This window comes from Phoxinus phoxinus, assembly GCF_949152265.1.
Source record: "Phoxinus phoxinus genome assembly, chromosome: 13".
Lineage (NCBI taxonomy): Eukaryota > Metazoa > Chordata > Actinopteri > Cypriniformes > Leuciscidae > Phoxinus > Phoxinus phoxinus.
In genome coordinates, this window is record NC_136888.1 from 14,469,294 (window position 1) to 14,488,189 (window position 18,896).

The 18,896-nt window shown below is 37.5% G+C and overlaps 2 protein-coding genes across 7 annotated transcripts in view; one reads left to right on the forward strand and one right to left on the reverse strand.

Annotated features, from left to right (window-relative positions):
- The window catches only part of txndc16 (thioredoxin domain containing 16), a 20,992-nt gene extending 13,982 nt beyond the window's left edge, over positions 1-7,010 (reverse strand). Inside the window, exons 1-11 of one of the 5 annotated variants that reach the window (XM_079633852.1) lie at positions 6,952-7,010; positions 3,924-4,022; positions 3,668-3,750; positions 3,433-3,506; positions 2,780-2,854; positions 2,544-2,665; positions 2,362-2,452; positions 1,674-1,830; positions 1,377-1,543; positions 270-330; positions 78-198 (exon numbers count right to left, since the gene is read on the reverse strand). In XM_079633852.1, the coding sequence (XP_079489978.1) occupies positions 78-198; positions 270-330; positions 1,377-1,543; positions 1,674-1,830; positions 2,362-2,452; positions 2,544-2,665; positions 2,780-2,854; positions 3,433-3,506; positions 3,668-3,750; positions 3,924-3,975 (1,003 nt within the window). In that variant the 5' untranslated portion in view covers positions 3,976-4,022; positions 6,952-7,010. Of the gene's footprint in view, positions 1-77; positions 199-269; positions 331-1,376; positions 1,544-1,673; positions 1,831-2,361; positions 2,453-2,543; positions 2,666-2,779; positions 2,855-3,432; positions 3,507-3,667; positions 3,751-3,923; positions 4,430-6,793; positions 6,831-6,951 lie in introns of those variants that run through there. The other 4 variants (XM_079633853.1, XM_079633854.1, XM_079633851.1 and 1 more) reach the window with 4 other exon arrangements.
- gpr137c (G protein-coupled receptor 137c) overlaps positions 6,981-18,896 on the forward strand; it is a 26,612-nt gene continuing 14,696 nt past the window's right edge. The window contains exon 1 of one of the 2 annotated variants that reach the window (XM_079633855.1): positions 6,981-7,843. In XM_079633855.1, coding sequence (XP_079489981.1) covers positions 7,370-7,843 — 474 coding nt within the window. In that variant the 5' untranslated portion in view covers positions 6,981-7,369. The remainder of the gene's footprint in view (positions 7,844-18,896) is intronic. The other variant, XM_079633856.1, reaches the window with a different exon arrangement.

Genomic DNA, 18,896 nt, shown 5'->3' on the forward strand with positions numbered 1-18,896 from the left:
CAAGATCTTTAGAACCAGTTTAAAACCATTCTAAGACCTGGAACTAGTCAGCAATGACCGCATATGTGGCATCCTACCGAGATCTGGCCACTGTTCCTCATCTCCCTCTTCATCTTCAATCTTGTGTTCTTGCAAAAGTTCTTCTTTGAAAAGTTTCATAACCTCCTCTGCACTATTCAGGGTAAAATATTTCACATCCTGTTGACAAAAGTTCTTGTTAGAAACAGATTTTTCAGATAATCACAGCCACATTCAAAGGTTAAACTGACCTCCTGTGGGAGTCTGTAAGCAGCGTTATATTTCAGTGGAGTTTTCACGTTTGGACTTTCCCTGAAAAATGAAAAGAGACCGTGTTGACTAGAAAATAAGATCTGAAGAAGGTGATTTGGAGATGTGTATTTGGATGCTGTATGGATATAACAAAACTGGCCCCGTTTCCTTTTACTCTTATTGTGCATGATTCATTTGTACATCCTATGCCAAGAAACGTTTATCATAATATTCACCAAAATCTAAGAACTTTCTATGCTTCCAACTTGTGTTTTTAGCTGATTTATATGACCAATTATATCATATTCCTCAAATCCAGACAGATAAAACCAACATAAAATAAGATGTATATCACATTAATGTAGTTAATGTGATAGTTAACATGTCTAACAATAAATAATACTTTTATTATTAGTAATCTTGGATAATGCTTATTTTTGTGTACACTAATGCATTGTTAACATAAACAATTAGTAAATATTAAAACATCGATCAATTATTTTGCGATTATTTTATAATTAGTAAGATTTTTTCTGGACAGAAATGCATGTTTTTATTCAGCAAAGATGCATTAAATTAATCAAGTGATAGTAAAGACGTTTACATTTCAAATAAAATGCTGATCTTTTGAACTTTCTATTCAGCAAAGAATCCTTAATTTTTTTTTTAGAATGGTTTTGAACCTATAAAACAAGATAGCAAAAATATTAAGCAGCACAACATTGCTGCTCAAGAAACATTTATTATTATCATCAAATCATCATATTAGAATGATTTCTGAAGGATCATGTGACACTGAAGACTGGAGTAATAATGCTTCAGCTTTGCCATCACGGGAATAAATAACATTTTAAAATACAAGATTATAAGATATTATAGGATTTTTATAAACTTTGTACTTATTTAAAATAATACATTAAATATTATATATATATATATAATCATTAACCAAGACAATATTAAAACACTGTAAAAAATATTGTTAGTTCATGATATTTAATGCATTAGCTTATTACTTATTGTAAAGTGTTGGCCATTAGAATCTTGTTATATAAATATTGAAGTTGTATGAATTGCCCTATTGTTTTTATTGTCATCATCAGTACCTGGAAATGAGCACTACGCCAACCTCCCCGCGGAGCTGCAGGGCGAGAGTTTGAGCGGTGGCCCGGTCCAGGTGCTGGGTTTGGGTCTGAGAGAACAGAAACAGCACGGGCACACCGAGGTGGATATGAACCACATCTACCTCAGAGGGGTCCACCTCGGCCTCTGTCTGCCAGAAAAGTCCAGAATCGGATCAAAACAGAATGGATAATGAACTTGTGCAAGAGACTTGAGAATCAGAAAAACTCCTTTTCATCATAAATGGCATAAATGTCAGGAAGTAGAAGATGCTTACTCACCACTAGAGGTACCTCCATCAGCTGGAGGAAGGTGTGTATGTGGATGGTTTTGAGTGGTTTCCTCATGGGAATGCTGGGGCATGGATCAGACTGGCTGGACACACCTTTACAGTGCAAAAACCACAGTCGTGCTTGTGAGGAAGAGGAATCGACGACCCTGTGCAGAACAAGATACATTTGAGGGACACTAAAGAAGCAATATCTATTAAAATGCCCCATTATGCTATTTTAAAGGTTACTAGTTACTAGACTTTCTCATAATACACATCTCTTCATTTCTCATTCTCAAGTTTGATTGAGGATTCAGTCTCTCTAAATCTCTCCTCTCTGAGAGCTACTCTGCTCTGATTGGTCAGATGCCCCAGTCTGTTTTGATTGGTCTACCGGTTACAGCACATGTCGGAAACAAAATGCCTATTACCGTATCTGAATTTTAGCTCCAGAGACAGTAACTCTTTGAAACTTTGGAGACCTTTTCCATTCATATACAGCTATATTACACACTATATGACGGGTAATATACAAAAAAAGCATAATAGGGGCATTTTATTAAAATGTTAGCTGACTATATTATGGTTGTTGGATATGCAAACATCTGATGAGAGCTTTAGAACGACATTGTGCCATTTTTTCAATACTTCAAGAGGGCTGTAAAGTATATCACTCTTTAGAGTAATGTTAAGCTCACCCCATGTGTTTCAGGACTAAAGAGCCAGTTGTCTGGACAAACTGGTACTTGGTTCCATACACAAATGCTGACTCCATCAAAGCTCGGTGCTCTGTTCGGACAAATAAACAAGAGATGTTATTGCTTCATTCCAATCAAGAAAACAGCCTCTAAAAGCAAAATACATAGAGAATAGCTAATACCTGGAAGGCCAAGTACCGGTATGTGACCGACCACAACGTCAGTGTTTTGTTTGGCCGCACTCTCCACGCGCAGCAGCTCAGCAGGCGTGTGCACGTAACGGACTTCATTGAAGAGGACCGAGCTGGAAGGACGATAAAAGGACACATTCAAAGGCAGTCACTGTAGTTCCATCAGGCAAAATATGAAGATCTTTAAAGATCTATGTTGCTACTGTACGTTTTAAATAAGAACTCACAAAAGGACATGAGAAACTATCGCGTTGACGTCAAATACGGTATCGATGTCAAAACTTCTAAGGACCTCAGAGCCTCTGGAATGATAAAAGACAAAAAAAACTGGGATTAATGTTGTTTCTAGACCTGCATGACTTGCAATATTCAACAATATTGACAATTTTTACAGCACTTTCTTATCATTTTTTATGCTGAACTCATTCACCTTCATGGTATGGCAGACATATCCTTCTGTGTTCCATGGATAAAACAAATCATATGGGTCTACTCTATACACTGCCGTTCAAAGGTTTGGGGTCAGTAAGATTTTCTCTGAAATAAGTCTCTTATGCTCACCAATGCTACATTTGATCAAAAATACAGTATAAACAGTAATATCGTAACATACATTAACAAATTAAAATAACAGTTTTGTATTATAATATTTTAAAATGCAATTTGTTCCTGTGATCAAAGCTGAATTTTCAGCATGATCCTTCGGAATATATATAAATATATATATCGTTTTTAACAGTATAAATGTCTGTATTGTCACTTTGCTGTCAATTGAATATACCCTTGCTTTCTTTGAAACAGCCTTAAATTTTACTTACCCCAAACTTTTAAACAAAATGATTTATATAATTAGATGAGGGTAAATTATATAAACCTGTACCTGAACAAGTATGCCTTGGTCATGAGCTTTTCTCCAGTGCAGTAATTTTCTATAGAATCTTTTGAACAGTTCACCTGTAAAAACAGTTATATTCAAGCGGTCTCGCTTTATTGCAGCATAGCCAATTTAATTTACCAAGTTATACTAACATAACATAACTACACACCAAAGCTGCTTGTGCTTACATTCTGATGCATCTCTCTGGTCTGGTGAGATCAAATGAGATTTTTCTCACCTTTACAACAGATATCCCATAGTCCTCTAGGGCATCTGCTGACATCTCGAGCTGCTCCATGAACAATTTGATGGTTGGATTGACTGCAAGTAAAAATAGAGCTTATGTAATTACCTATGTGTTTTTTTTTTACTTTAAAATGTACCTTTAACATTGTTTTGACACCTCAAATTCATTGAAATACGCTAAAGTGCTGATCTGACAAATGATGACAACTGCTCTTCATTCATTTTCAAACCAGTAAACAAAGTCTCACCATGATTTCCAAAGTATATAAAGGAAGTCTTCCCTGTGTGCATCCTCTCCATGAAGCTCTGGCTGGAATCTTCTATCAGTTCGGAGGAACATTGTTCTGCTGTCAGGCCAAACAGAAACGCAAACAAATAGAAGATGCACATGGTGCCCTTTTCCACTTTATGGACCTCTAACTTACATCTATTTACATTAGTTCATATTAGGGATGAACCCATCAATAACAACTGGTACTCAAAGAATCCATATCCAATCAAAACAACTCGCCGGTGCTGCAACTGAATGCATCATTCATAGTTTATATTGCACGTTTAAGGTCAACCTATAAAAAAAAACGATATGACCCTTTTGCAAATCCTTTAGGTTAATGATTCCGGGCCATTGTTAACAAAACTTAACCACTGCAAGGGGAAGGCAAGCGTACATCCTCAAAACACAACTGTAACTGACTGCAACAACAACATGCGCAAATGTTGTCCAATCAAATGTTTGGGGAGGGTTTAACGGTGTGTTGAACACCAATCAGAAGGCTCATAATACCAATGAGAAAACCAATGAGAATGAAGTAGGCGGATATATCATGGATCATCGGTGAATGTCATTTTGGCTCATTTTAACAAGAATAAGGGTGGGACATACGATGCTGAATAAAACATTAAAAATAATAAATAAACATCCAACAGGATTATGTGAGTATTGTGGGGAGGAGGAATCAGTAGAACATGTTATTTGTGATTGTCAAAAGTATATAAATGAGAGAGAATTAATGAAAAATGAACTTAAAATGAAGCGAAGGGAAGAAGTAAAGCTTAAACATTTAATTACGTATGGATTAGAGAGCTTATTTTTATATCTTAAGAGAACAGAGCTGATTAAGAGAATATAGAGAAGTATTATGGTTTTATATTTTAGTTGTTTTATTTATTTTAAACTCTGGACCACACTCCAATACAGTAGGTGGCGATAATGCACCTTAATGTTGGTGCTACCTGCCATAAAACCGACAAAGAAGAAGAAGTCATTTTGGCTCGAACGAACAGTATTTTCAATACACCACTATAGAGCATCACAGTCCCGCCCACAGCCGGTGCCGGAAGTAAAAATTCAATACAATTTCTCCATAGACATTTGGGGTATAAGCCATAAAAACGTAACCATACATGGTAGACTTAAAACCAGCAACGGCTGTACTAAGCGATTGTATATGCTCATATAAACGCCAAAAGTTCATGGGGCACTAACCTTGATTTGAGATAAATGCCTTTTATTCGCGATGTCTTGGATAAGTACTTCATTACCCACAATCCTAAACAATCCCACAATCCCACAGTGATGCATCTGATTGGTGGATGTCGTGTAAACCCCGCGAAGGTCCGGAGAGCGTTGCCATGGAAGCAGGATTCTAACAGTATCTGAACGGACTGTTTTCTTTAGCGGAAGCCATATAAATAGTTTTTAAATCAATACATTCCTTTTTAAATTAATATTTTGTGTCAAATTATTTATTTATTTGGTAGGTAGCCATGTAATAAGCGGGATAATGTATAGCGAGTTGGTTGTTATAGCGAATACAACTCCCTTCAGGCTTCGGGGGGCTCATAATCAGCCTTTCGCGAGTTGTATTCGCTATAACAACCTTTACATTATCCATTACTTATCGTTCACTTTAGATAGGCTACTGTAGCCTTCATATGGTATGAGTCATATCAAGCATTTTATGATGCCACTGTCAAAACAATATTAAGCCTAGGCATACCTCTTCATGCATTTACTGAACATTTGTGTAATAATTCATGGCAAGTTAATAAACTGAATAATGTTCAAGAGCAGACCATGCACCGGTCCATGCATCAGACCGGTGGCGCTGTGCACTTTCTGGTTTGCTGACCATCACTTTTTAATTTTCACTTGTTGTGGATATTAAGAAAATACATTAAATGTTATTACAATTAAGAATTAACTATAACATCATGAAAATGAGCATGGACCTCAACCTGTCCTGTCAGCAGAGTGTCCTGTGTCATAAAGGGCTCTGAAATAAACACACAAACTAACGTTACACACTGACTGAACACACGTGTGTTGATGACTGAGCTGCACTATGTTGCTAACGTTTTGGTTAACCGCTTTCACACACGCACACAATATATTATTATTTTTATTTACACGATTATTACTGAAAGAACTGCTATTAACGACACATTTACTATATAAAATTCACTCAAAAGGCTCTTTCGCGGTTGGCTTCAGTCGACTTCAGTGAGGCGCGGTGGTTTATGGGATGAGTAGTTCCTCCGCTCGGAAATGAAAATATGTACACAGTCTTGTACCTTTGCCTTTTTTTGGATTTTCTCTTCGTTTTTTCACTCGAAATGATATGTTGTATGCTTATGAGTTCAGCCATCGCTGGTTATCCTCAGACATGCTCTAAAACTCTTTAGATACGGATTTTTCCAAAAGTCAATGGGAGAAATGAATGGGAAATTTACTTCCGGCACCAGAGCTCTCTCGGGCTGTGGGCGGGACTGTGATGCTCTATTCTAATGAGATCCAACATGGCGACTAAGCGCGTGAGTTTCCAGAAGGTGGGGCCCGAGCGTGATCGCTCCCTACATTTGATAATCGAGTTGTTTTTCTTAGCTTGGAGGGAGCTGCCTTGCAGAGATTTAAAAAAATATATATTATACTATTTTTTCCATACCATGCTTACAAAACGTCCAATAATATATTGCATGCATAATCCACAGCTTAACAGATTGTACATCCATCAATGAAAAATAAAGTATGCAATTATTTTACATTTTACGTTACCGATTACAAATTCAATCCAGTCTTACAAATTCATTATTACTGTAGACATTAAAAGCAACATACGCAAACGTCCAAGCAAATTGATGGTACTGAAAATAATAACGTCGATACTTAGAAAATTAAGAACGTTAGAGGACCAGAGGCAGGACACCTGAAAAGACAAATGATTGGTTTCTCAAAAAAAAATAGGCGGAGCGCTAATCGCTCTTTGGCCAACGTACTAGAAAAGTCAAGTCATTTTGGCTCGAATGCGACAGAAATTTTCCATTCAGCTCAATTCAACTGAGAGCCAACATGGCGACATAAGTGCGTCAGATTCTAGTTCTTTCCCATTGGTCAGTAGGCGGGGCCCGAGCTGCAACGCTAGCCAGCTGATCGCTTTTTTCTAGCTCTAGAGTTTGCTTTTCTTAGCTCGGAGGGAGCTGCTTTGCAGAGATTGGGGGACTCTGCCGTTTTTTTAAATAATTTGTTTTCCACATCTTGCTTGTGAACATCCAAGAATTTACGCTAAAGTTTATTCCATAGGTTAACAACTCAGGGCAGTCTCTAGTTTTTCATTGTCAGCTTATATGTCATTTGTAATTAAGTTTGACGTTTTTAAATTTCTTATGATTTCTAAACGTCTGCACGAAAAGTTTCATGGAAAAGGAAAACGGTAGCACGTTTTGGATAAGTCGGCGTGATAGCGAGCATCCAGGCGATATGTTGTTTTTACTAGAAAACCAGGTCAGTGTCAGTGTTTGGACGGACTCATCCTCCTCCTCCTCTTCATCATCATCCTCCTCCGCCGAGCTTATCCAGGCTGCGGTTCCCCCGTCCGTGGAGCTCGGTCTCACGGTTCTTTACACAGTTTTGTATTCGCTGCTCTTCGTGTTTGTTTACCTGCAGCTCTGGTTGATTCTGCGCTACGGATACAAGCGCTTCAGCTACCAGAGTGTTTTTCTCTTTCTGTGTTTGCTCTGGTCGGCTTTGAGGACGACACTCTTCTCTTTCTACTTTAAAAATGTTGTTCAAGCAAACCAGCTTCAGCCTTTGCCGTTCTGGCTCCTGTATTGTTTTCCAGTCTGCCTGCAGTTCTTCACATTGTGTCTGCTCAACCTTTATTTTGCTCAGGTAAGTCCTACTTTTTACCGTTTCCCATTGAACTGTTGTTTTGCAATGTATTACACAACATTTAAATGCGTCTTTATGTGGGCTGATGATCTAATTAGCATATACATCAATGTAATCTGTTATACAGAGATGATATGAATCCTTTTGCATTCATGTTGAATGCAATTTCCATGCAACTCACATCTAAGTGGGTCCCTCCCACCAAATGTGTTTACTTCATCTGACTGACTTCATGCTGTTGCGATTGAAAGCATCGTCATACTGTCATACAGGCATATTATGGTATAAAAAAAAAAAATCAGAGACATTCATCATGTTCATGATACTGGGACAAGAGCGCAGCTGGAGGTCATCAGTTTCTGTTCAAGTCCCTCTGCTTGGCCACAACAGAGCAGTTCACAGGACACTCTGAATGAGGTCTATTATTGCCACTTTTGGTCCATCCTTCCACCCTTTGTGAAGTCTTGGCCGTCTGTGAATGCATAACCTTATCACGCAGGGGATGAAATATTGTTCATCTCCTCTCCGAAGCTTTGTGCACTGGAGGACAGAACATTACAGGTCCTTATTCTATGCTGGAAAAATAACAACTACTTGGTTCACACAACAATTACACTAACACTATTCATAATTTGCATCTTCATGTCAGTCCAAAGCTGTTTTTATTATGTTTTTTTTATTCTGTAGACCACAAAAAGAGATGTTTAGAAGTGTGTCCACACTGCTCTTTTCCATACAGAGAAATTGAATGGTGACGTCAGTCAGTATGAGTACAGCGTGCGTGCTATATCTCAAGTCTTCTGATGGCATATGATGGATTTATGATAGAAACAGACCAGCTTTCGATAAGTGTCTGCCAAATGCATAAATATAAATTTAAGTCCGTTTTATACTAAATATTTATCCTCCGCTTTATCTCTCAAATCTCGAGATTTTTCAAAATCAGACATGAGATGTCTTGAAGCACCGTATTTGAATAGGCACAAATGTGACTGAGACTTGCATACAAGTTGTATTAAATACATTTATGGTGATTTTATTGTGTTTTTCCTTCATTTTCTATTTATGAAAAAGAGAAGTGTCATTCTGTTAAACTTCTCCTTTTTCTCCCCGTGAAAATAAGAAGCAGTTTTGGAATTACTTGAAGGTGAACTGTTCCTTTAAAATACAGTAATTTAAAGGGATAGTTCACCCAAAAATGAAATTATTGTTCATGTAAAATATCGTTGTTCCAAACCTGCATGAGTTTATTTCTTCTGCTGAAACACAAAAGATGGTATTTTGAAGAATGTCGGAAACCAACAGAAAAAAGAAACTCATCGAGAATCTCATGAGTAAATGATGACACAATTTTCATTATTGGGTGAACTATCCCTTTAAATAGCCTATCTCATGAAGCAGAGGTACGTTTTTATAAAGTGCTCTGGAGGTCTCGTTTCACTTTAAAAGATCAAGGCTGAAAGTTTATTTAATATGTCTGAGAATGTTATTAATACGCCCTTTGAAGGAATTAAATCACCTTCTAATTTTTGTATTAATTTTTTCCTCTGTGCAAATCAAAATTCTGGTAAAGCACTCTTTGACACAGAAACAGCCCTGTTATGGTGAAATATTTGTTTTACTCTAATTTGCAAGGTGTATATTGGATTCTCATTATTATTCATGTCCCAAACTCAACAAAAGCGTGCTTTGCCCTTTCCGTTCTGTCCGACATGACCCCGGCTGATATGAATCTAACCTTGCTTATATTGCATTTTATTTCACCCGTAGTCAGCACAAAGAGCGGTGGCACAATCAAACCTGACTGACAAGCCCTGCAGTCCCGTTAGATTTATTGACAGCTTTGTTTTATGCAACCACCATTTATGCGTGTCTGCAGCCTTTCCCCTTACACCCACATTAAGTTGCAGAGGGTTGCTTGAGAGAGCTGGCCTTTGTGCGTATTACTCGGGAGCTATTTGAGATGTGGGCATCGTACAGACACTGCCTGAACGCTGCGAGTTGGCATTTGAAGGTGCGAGCCAATCAGAAGGCACCTGCTGCAAGAGCATTACATCACCCTGCTCAATCCTGTGCTATTCCAGGCACAACAAAAGGGGTGTGCAGCATTCTGCTCTAAGAACAGCCAACGCACAGACAAAGACGGCAAGCACCCTGACTTCCAAATGTCTCCCAAAAACAAAAAATCCCATCAGTGGGGTACTGTACCCCGCACGGGGTACGTGTCCGAGTGGGTAGTTTGTGCACGACAGACACGGCAATGACCTAATGACCACTATTAGTGGTCACTATAGTGCGATTTGATGTTAGTCGCTGCAAAAACGGGTTAGCTGTATGCAATTGGAAGGTTACCTCATTCAATCACTGATTTGGAAGGGAAATGCAGCATTACAGTATATTATACTGTATATCGGTGCTGTGAAAAAAAACAGTAATTTCATATGGTCACCGTGATTTTGCCAAGTAAGACATCCTGGATCAACATCTTTTGTTAATCCTGGAACGACATTCCGGTTTAAAAACATAGTCCTTAACCATATCCCTGCCTCACTCTCAGAAAAAAAAGTACAAAAGCTGTCACTGGGGCAGAACCCTTTTGTTCCTTTTAGGTACCAATATGCACCCTTATAATATAGGTACACAAGTGTACCTTTTGAAAAGGTACTGCCCCAGTGACAGCATTTGTTTACCTTTTTTTTTCCGTTAGTGTTAGGTTAGTGTAAAGCTAACCCTACTCATAACTTATCCCTAAAATCAGACGGAAATGAAAGGTGAATGCGAATGGTGTATAAGCCCTTAACCATGGCTGTAAGCCTAAACTTGACAGAAACTGTAAACCTATCCCTCAAATCTGATTGGTTGATTAGAATGTTGTTCCAGGATCAACAAGGATGTTGTTCCAGGAAACATGTTTGACTTGGTGAAATCACATTGACCCATTTGATACACGTATTTGCAAACATATGTTTAAAAAAAAAAAAAAGTGTGCTGGAACTCAATGTCGGCAGTTGTTTTTCACAGCCAGAATGTAGAGAAAATGCGAGCTCTTTAGGGGACTTAAAAATTGCAACACTGTAAATAATGCATGATATCCTTTGCAAGTATTGTGATATTTCACAGTTTTCACTTCTGTTCTTCCTCTGTCATCCTGTTCCCCTGAGGTGGTACCAATGTGATGACCAATTAAATTTTTCAAATTACACTTTCAGCAACTCTCGTGCGTGGAGGAAACGCATTAAAGGCGTGTGTGCCGTCAACACCAACTGTTTACTTGAAGCAGAAACTCCCTCGTGAAAAGCATGTGTGATTTCCGCATGTAGGTGTGTGAGAGTAATGCATCACATGAGACCTCATCAGCAAAGCTCTGCAAAAGAGAAGAGATGGGCCCATTTGTCACCCTTGTATGTTTTTTGCTGTTGATGCAGTTGGTGGCACACTGTCGGCAGTTTTTGGTGCTGCCCGGGTGTTATTTTAAACATTATTTCACAAGAATGTTCCAGGTAAAGAAAAAGGACAATTGACATCTGTATCTGTGACATGCTTTCGATTACTTGAGACAATAATTTTGACTTGTCCCTCGTTTTATAAAAATGACCAAAAGTCCTGTTGAGGGTAATGCCCTTGAGAGACAATAAAAGTATATGGGTCAAGGCATCCTGGAGGATTTAAAAACAGAAATGTGCAGCCTGTAGTTTTGTTTTAAGCACATATCTTAGTTTTTCTATTTAATAATAGCACTTCTGGCATTAACACTTCTGAACGCTGATTTTTCTATATGCAATCAGTCAAAAAAAATTGGCTCTTTTGAAAGAAATGTTTTATGCTCACCAAGGCTGCTTTTATTTGATGCAATATGTGTATAGTGTTGGGAAAGATACTTTGGAAAAGTAATGGGTTACAGATTACAAGTTACCCTATTTAAAATGTAATAATAGTGTAACTAGGCCCATTTCAAGTACTTTATTAAAGTTATATAACTGATTACTTTTTTGATATCTTTTCTAAATTTCTAACGGATGTTTTCAACTGTTAATCATTTTCAAACATTTAAACCAGGCAGGGTTAACCTTATTGTAGTACTCAACACTGATTACTTAAAATGATTATTGTGATTATATATATATACACACACGGCTATACAGTATATTTCAGTCACAACTAAAACAAAAAAAGTAGTTATAAAACAGTGCAATGTTTTTAATACAATTGCATAAGTTTGCTGATTTAATCCAATTTTCCAAACCAATCCAGTTTTGAAAGAATGTCTTATCCTTGCCGTTGCTAATGTCAGACCTTACTCAATATCTGTCTGTCATCTCTTGACCATACAAGTTGTTAAAGCATGACATTTATCACGTCAAACCACTTATTGACGGCCTGTTTCTGCAGCCGTATCATCCCGGAGAGTCTTATTAATTCAGTTTGCTAAGGAATCTTTATAATGGTCAGCCAAATGTTGGCATCGCCCCCGCGCAGCTCCATTACAGCTTACTGGAATGTTGTTTTCTTATTCCCCACACACCCTCTTTGTCCTTGTAAACCATCCCTAGATATGCAAGTTTGGTATAGATCATTATGATATTAGGCGGACTGCTGTGTACACTCCTCCAGTGCTTCTTTAAACTCATGTTTGGGATGAAGTCACGTGATCGGGATCGGTAACAGAACCGTGCCACATTATTTGTTCAACAAACTTAAGCACCTGTTTGAGTTGTTCATTGGCTGCTCCTCATTGGAATGAATCACATTTTGCCCTTTGACAGCTGACTTGGAGAGGTTTATGCTGGAATTTGTTTTCCCCTAATGATTTTAGCAGTTGTGCTGTTGTGTCAGGAGAGGTTTAGGACGGCTGTTGTTAATCTGTAACTAGGCCACAGTTTCTTTGGCAGGGATCTTTTCTGTAGACCTGCTTGTCTTGTAAAGGGAAGATGTGGATGGCGAGGACAGTCCACAAGAGCGTTGAAGTAAAACAGTCGTTTAATCCTCCTGCTCCCTAAATTAGCCGCTTGTTTGTTCCTGATAAATACAGTTGTTGTGTGTCTACATAAGTGGGCTGAATTTGACTCTTATATTAGTCAGTATCTTAAAGGGGCCATGTCGTACTTTTTGCAGTGTTTTTCCCTGACGCCCACTAGTTAGCCAAGGTGTCTTGTTGTAACAAAGTTAACTTCTTTTTGCACAACTATTTATGTACACTACCATGCAACAGTTTGGGGTTGGATACATTTTTAGGAGTCTCTTATGCCCACCAGTGCTGCATTTGTTTGATAAAAAAATGCAGAAGTATTGTGAAATTTCATGATGATTTAAACAAACTTTTTTTCTATTTCAATATTTTTAAAAGGGTGTCACATGATCCTTCAGAAATCAATCTAATATGCTGATTTGATGCTCAAGAAACATTTCTTATTATGTTAAACAGTTATGCTGATTCATTTGTTTTGTGATGCATTTTTAAAAATGATTTGAATAGGAATTTAAAAAAGTAATTTAATGCATCCTAAAAAGAGTATTAATAAATAAAATAAAACATCCTCACCCCAAACGTTTGAACAGTAGTGCAATCTCACATTTGTATGTCATTCTGGGCAACATGGTCCGCTAAATGAATAAAATGTACATTTTAGAACGACATTAGCATATTAAATAACCTGAAAGCTATTCAGGGATTACAAGGTACAAAACTCCTTTTTTTATTTCATGTGGTGTTATAACAGTATAGCTATTATCAAGTTATTCTGAATATTTTTTTTGCCTTGTGTTGACAAAGCTAGCATGAAATCACGTGCTAGCGTAACCCTTATGATTTCAGTTACCACAGCATTGTTGTTCACACTTTTTGCTTTTTCTGTGAAAGTGTGTGTTTGCTGGGTACAGATGTTATACAAGGGTTTGTGTTCTGGACATGTAAAGTATGACTCACTTGGCATGGGCTTCAAACTCGCATCATTTCTGCTCCCCAAACACGCACTTTCCCGCTTGAACGGTCGCAAGCTAATCAGAATCAAATAGATAGGGGGGAATGATTGTCCCAAGGGTTGCCAAACAGGATTCTGTAAGACTGATTTGAAGGTCCATAGTGTTTTTGTGTTATTATCTGGGCTTGAGTGTGGTCATGCTGTTCAATAAGTCCAGTGGTTTTGTGCTGCTTTTATTGTGGTATTGGGTGTGCATTGGTAAAGCATGCATGTGCAGTCTGGAAATGAAGTTGGCGTGCCTTAACCTGAAAGCTGTTTGCACTTCTGTTGTCCTGTAGCCTGAAGTTTGACTGTCAGCGTATCTGGTCCCACTTAAAGGCTGTCTGACGTTGAAAGTGGCCAGCTATACAGTTCGCCATCACAGGATGGGAAAATCTAAAGACAATAAAATGCATTGGTAAATCATGATTGATTATTACTTAAGTCGGATTTATCACAAAAAGTAATTATTACACAAATCAATGTCTGGTTTTTATGTCATAGTTATGACTTAGTAGGCCTATCTCATAATTTTGACTTATGTCATTATTATGTATGTACATAATTGCTTTCCATAGAAATTGGACATAACTCTGAGAGTAGAACATTTACCAGCAGGCATATCACCCTGTAGCCCAAGACTGGTTTCCCACTGAAGCTAAGCAGGGTTGAGCCTGGTTAGTACTTGGATGGGAGACCTCCTGAGAAAACCAGGTTGCTGCTGGTAGAGGTGTTAGTGTGGCCAGCAGGGGGCGCTCACCCTGTGGTCTGTGTGGGTCCTAACGCCCCAGTGTAGTGATGGGGACACTATACTGCCAAAAGAGCGCCGTCTTTCGGATGAGGCGTTAAACCGAGGCCTTGACTCTCTGTGGTCACTAAAAATCCCAGGATGTCTTTCGAAAGAGTAGGGGTGTAACCCCGGCATCCTGGCCAAATTTGCCCAGTGGCCTCTGTCCATCATGGCCTCCTAATAATCCTCCTATACTAATTGGCTTCATCACTGTCTCCTCTCCACCAGTAAGCTGGTGTGTGGTGGGCGTTCTGGCGCAATATGGCTGCCGTCGCATCATCCAGGTGGATGCTGCACATTGGTGGTGGTTGAGGAGATTCCCCCCTTCTATGTAAAGCGCTTTGGGTGTCCAGAAAAGCGCTATATAAATGTAATGAATTATTATTATTATTATTATTATTATTATTACTTGTTGTTGCTAAATGTTTCAAATAAAGCTTTTGAATATCTTTAAATTTTGATAATATATGATAATGATAGTTATTTTTCAGAAGCAGTCCTTGACTTGTAGCAGCTTAAAAACCTACTTTTTCCTGGCACGATCCTGAACTTATCCAGCCTGGCTCAGAAATTGTTGATACTGAATGGATTAGTTTGGTTGACTATTAACCATCCCGATGAGTCTGAGTGTGTAGGCCTAGGCTATTTATTTATTTTGACCCGCTTTGACTTTGCACAGGATATAGAACCTCCATCACTCTCATGTGCTCAGTGAGGGCTCTACGTAGCAATCTTGTACAAAAACAAGCATTAAACGGATCAGAGGGGAGCGTTCCTGATTTGTTTCCCAGTGTAGGTGGATGAATCACTGGTTTTAAACTTCCTCGGGGCCCTCTTGACATGAGCCTGAAGGGGAAAGTGTGTGTTTGCAGGGTTGTGTTCTGATTACTGAGGAGGAAAACAGGAAATTATGTGTTCGAACATGTAAACATGTCAGACGTCCTCAGTGTCCATTGAGATGAAATTTTTCATTCTCTTTGTGTGCGTGTGCGTGTGCGTGTGTGTGTGTGTGTGATTGATTGATTGATTTTTGGAGCAATAGGCTCAGAAATAAATATCAAAATTAAATATAAAAATGTATAAAATGAAAAAAGGACATTTAATATTATTCTTAAAGCAAGCTATTTTTACTTGTTAATTTTATGTTGGATAATACATTATAAAGTGTACTGTATTCTTGCCTAGAAAAGTTTGCTTAATTGTGGATTAAATCTTGCTTTTACTTCTGAAGCATCATGCGTAGCGATGACATTTCACACCATCAGTAAAAGTAAGAGGAAGAAGTCACAAAGTCTCATGACACCGAACCGCAGCATTATGCATGTTCAAAAGCATGACTCAGTCTGATGTGGACGTCTCATGGTAAAAATACATTTAAGGAACTGACAAATGTCTGCTTGTGGGTCACAAAAAGGGCTTAAATATCAGTCCTCTGAGAAGACTGCCTGCTTCCTTTTTTTGTTTTCCTTTTTATGTGACTGGCCGAATGTCGCTGCCGTGTGTGTGCATGTGCTTAGAAGTCATGAGTTCACATTTTATACCAAACAAAACATGTCTGTCTTAGCTCAGAATACAGGCCTATCCTTATTTGTTTGCTCCCTTACTTTACTTTTTCACTTTTTTGTTCAACTTTTTTTACAATTTTATTTTAATAAATAATAGAAATCATTATAAAAATCTTTTATTGAACAGAACACTCTAAGGGGAAAAAAAAGTACAAAAGCTATCGCTGGGGCATTACGCTTTCAAAAAGTACCAAGCTAATTTAGGTACTAAAATGTGCACGTAAAATGTACGCTTTAGGTACATAATTGTTATTTTAGGTAGCCTACTAATATTCACCCTTAAGGGTTAAATAAGGTACAAAGGTGTTCCTTTTGAAAGGGTACTGCCCCAGTGACTGTTTTTGTAATAAATAAATAAAATGAGAGTGAATACTGGCCCTACATGTTGCCAAAATTAATCAAATTCACAAATAAATAGATAGATTAAGAATACATGTAAAGAGTTTCTCACACACACACAAAAAAAATCACAAATAAATAAAATTAGATTTGCAAATGCGTTTTTTTTTTTTCTACAAATGTGTTTAATGTCACAAACACAACTCAGCCTGGCATATTAAGGCCCATAAAATTGGTACAGTAAAAGTTTGGGTTTCGTTAGACCATTAGACTGTGTATCAAGCCAAGCCGCAGTATTATATTTTATGAGCCTATGAGTGCTTTACATCTGTGTTATGGCAACAACGTGTTATGGAAGCGTCACATTATTCAAGATAGAACAGAAAAGCATCAATAAGTAGCTGACTAATGAATAACTGGATTCAACCTCATGATGAACATGTGAGTTTGTGTAATAGGTGAAATTACTGTCCTATACAACAGCGCTTCCCACTTCTGCATTTAAGCAGTTTTAATGACGCATGTGAGCCCATGACCTGCTCCGTGGATCTAACAATTTAGAGCATTATACATTTTAAACATGAAATACTGTACGTGTAATACGATTCCCTTTGTTTGTAGAGAAGATATATATATATATATATATATATATATATATATATATATATATATGCTTAATTCTTTTTTCGATTAAAACCTTTGATCTCACAAATATTACATATGAATCAGACTTAATAATTTACTGTAAGTTCCTGACAGCATCCAAAATAAATGCAAAGATGTATACTCGTATACGGTTACATCACTGATGGTCATTTGGCCTCATATTTGGTATTATACATGATATTATGTCCTATATATTTTGTAGCCTTTCAGGGGTGCAAAATGAATCTGTTCCTGTGAATCTGATTGTAAAGCAAATCGTGATTGGTTGTAGCAAGAACGTGCCATGATTGGTCAGCACAATGTGGCCGTTATCTGATTGGCTTGAGTAAACTGTAAACCGTGGGCAGAGTCCACTTATTAATGGATTTTTGTGTTTCAAAATCCACAAATTCTTGCAGGGATCCACAAATGAATGCCAGGGAGAGTTATGTTTTTGACAAAGCACATTTGTAAACATTTTATTTCATTGGCAAATCTCATTTTATTTATTTGTGAATTTTATAATTGTTGTGTGAAACTCTTTACATTCATTTGTGGATCTTAATCTGTTTATTTGTAAATTAAATGAATTTCTGTGAATCTCTTTACATTATGTTTGTGAATCTTAATTCTTTATTTATTTGGAGTAATGCAACAATTCTAACCCCATAAATAAGCAATTAACTGGCAACCATCCAGCAACATCTTAGCAACCCATAGCAGCACATTAACAACCACTTAATCACCCTAGCAACTGCATTGCAATATTGGGGCATTGTGATTATTACTTTTACACTGGATTTTCTTTCTGAGAATGTAAAAAATCTACTTGTTTTAGTTATTATTTTTTTCATGACTTGTACCTTACTCCACCTTGTGACAAACAAATTGCAATATCAAATCTGTTTGCACTTTGCAGGCAGTGCGGAGTGTGCTGACCTTGTTTTTGCATGTAAGACTGTGCTTTGGGGTGGGGTGCTGAGAGCAGAAAGATAGGAGCTTTTAATGCTGCCTTTTCTCTGTGAAAGCACTGCGCTCGGGGCAACACGGGTCCCTTGAGCCTATCGCTCTCTCGTGAGATGACGAAACATGAGGTGCAGTTTGTGTGTTTATTTTTGGAAGTCTTTCTTCTATCTCAGAATCATGCTGTGCTGTGGAGTCTGCGGTGCGTCTGCTGTCAGGGAGACACGAGGATGACACGCATCAACATGCACAATTCATACACAACACAAGTATTGACTACTGCAACTTTAGTCTCTTCTGATTTCTTTGTTAAATTAGTCATATTTTGCACTTTGAGCATTTTATTTTTAATTTTTTTTTATGAAGGTCAGTCAAAATTTAAAGCTTAAACCCTAAATTGTGACATTTTCCACCCTCTTTGGCTGTTTTTGATACTGTACGTTTAAGATTTACACTAGCGTTAAAAAATAAATAAATAATACTTTTATTCAGCAATAAAAGTTACAAAAGATTTCTATTTCAAATATGAATAGCCTAATGGTTTCCACAAAAATATTAAGCAGCACAACTATTTTCAACATTGATAGTCAGAAATACTTGAGCAGAAAAATGTCATATTATTATGATTTCTGAGGGATCATGTGATCACTGAAGACTGGAGTAATGATGCTGAAAATCCAGCTTTGCCATCACAGAAATAAATTACATTTTAAAATATATTAAAATTAATTAATATGTTAAGTTATTTAATGTAATCATATTTTTATATTATTATTTTCACTATTTTTGATAAA